The sequence below is a fragment of the Penaeus monodon genome, chromosome 34 (genome assembly GCF_015228065.2).
Source record: "Penaeus monodon isolate SGIC_2016 chromosome 34, NSTDA_Pmon_1, whole genome shotgun sequence".
Classification (NCBI taxonomy): domain Eukaryota; kingdom Metazoa; phylum Arthropoda; class Malacostraca; order Decapoda; family Penaeidae; genus Penaeus; species Penaeus monodon.
In genome coordinates this window covers 3576084-3577796 of record NC_051419.1, presented here as the reverse complement: position 1 = coordinate 3577796, position 1713 = coordinate 3576084, and the positions used below count along the sequence as shown (strand labels likewise).

Sequence of the window (1713 nt, the reverse complement as noted above, 5' to 3'; positions counted from 1 at the left end):
TTCTTTTGTAACTCTCATGTCTGAATACAAAAACACTCCATCAGTATATCTTTGTAATGTGGTTTGTTGCATCATTATATAGGAGTTATGTATGATAACAACATGGCAGCAATTTGATTCTTTCAAAGTCCTAATGAGAACATAATGGGAAGATTTGAAAAATCATCATAAAAATTTATTGTCTTACGAATATCCTTCATGTTTTTATGGAATGTGTTTTTTGTATTCATTCATTCTTTTATATGAAGAAATAAGAAAAAAAATCTATAGATTAACATTAATTAAAGGCTAAGAATGTGACAAAAGATTTTGTTTTTTACTTTTAAATAAAGAAGAAAAACAATAATATATGTGTCTTCTAAATATATGTTTAGATTATAAGATGGGCATAACATAAAAAAAAGACCAAGTTGTGTGCAGTTTATTTCCAACTCCCAGTCCATTTGAAGACCAACTATAGTTTTTAGTGAATATTAGTTGAATGTACAATTATCATTACGTCATACCAAGAAATGATTATAAGTTGTACACTTTTCCTCCTTTCAGCTAGCTTACCTCAGTGGGTCCTCAACCCTGACAACTCACCCTCGACCAATTGATCAGACGTCACTCAAAAATGCCGATGTGCTTATTATGACGGCCCTGAATCACACACCCATGTTCAACCCAGATTCCATGCTGGGGGAGTTTTGTGTTGCTGTGGGTGAGTATCTGTCTTTTTCAAATAGCTTTCGTACAGTGTATGTGGACAGCAGTGGATTGCAAAATTAGCACTGCAGAAAAAAAGGAAAATGCAATAGTCTATATGTAATGTATCTTTCATAAACTTGTGTTTATGTGAAGTGGATTTTGATTCTGTCTGTAAGGTTTTTACTTTTTTAATTAACTCATAGGGAACAGTTGTGGTTTTCATGTATTTGCACACACTAGAGGGAATGAGGCAGTAACCTTCCCCTCCCCCCCAAAATAAAGAAAAGAAAATAGTCTCCAAATTATCAGTATTATGAGCATGCAGATGAAGACAATTTGTAAAAAAATGTATTTTCCATGGTGTGTGAAGCAAAACTAAAATTTGCTTACCAAGGTTTAACAGGACTGATGTTATTATAGCTGACCATTTTTTTATTATTGTGAGGAACGTTTACTAAGTATATTTTCTTACCTCTTTTTTCTTTTTTTCCCCACAGCTCAAACTGTACGAAGTGGTGGTAATGCCTTGGTTCCATGCTATCCTAGTGGAGTTGTCTATGATCTTTTTGAGTGCTTATCAAACCACCTTGATAATCTGGGACTGTCGCTGATCCCTATGTATTTTGTATCTCCCATGGCTGAAAGCTCACTGGCCTACTCCAACATCTTTTCAGAGTGGTGAGTGAAGGGATGAAGAAAAGCTCCTTGTGGTTTGTCTTTCTCGGTCTTTGATATTCCAGAACTGAAGCTTAGATATTCACATGTAATATAATTAGATTGGAAACAGGATCTTCTCGTTCTCTTTTTATGTGTCCTTTAATTTCATGAATTTTGCACGATAGGCTATCATCTAGTAAGCAAGGGAAAGTTTACAACATGGACGACCCCTTCCCCCACGCACACCTCACTCGCACAGGGAGACTGAAACCATTCAAGAGTCTTCATGCTGAAGGTTTCAGTAGTGAGTACAGACAGGTGAGTTTAGTTGTTGATTGGAACTTATATGTAGGTATTGGTAATTGA

At 35.3% G+C, this 1713-nt stretch overlaps 1 protein-coding gene across 1 annotated transcript in view; it reads left to right on the top strand.

Annotated features, from left to right (window-relative positions):
- Positions 1-1713, top strand: part of LOC119594526 (integrator complex subunit 9-like) — a 10813-nt gene that overhangs the window by 5557 nt on the left and 3543 nt on the right. Inside the window, 3 exon segments of the mRNA XM_037943558.1 lie at positions 547-703; positions 1188-1368; positions 1533-1665. Coding sequence (XP_037799486.1) covers positions 547-703; positions 1188-1368; positions 1533-1665 — 471 coding nt within the window.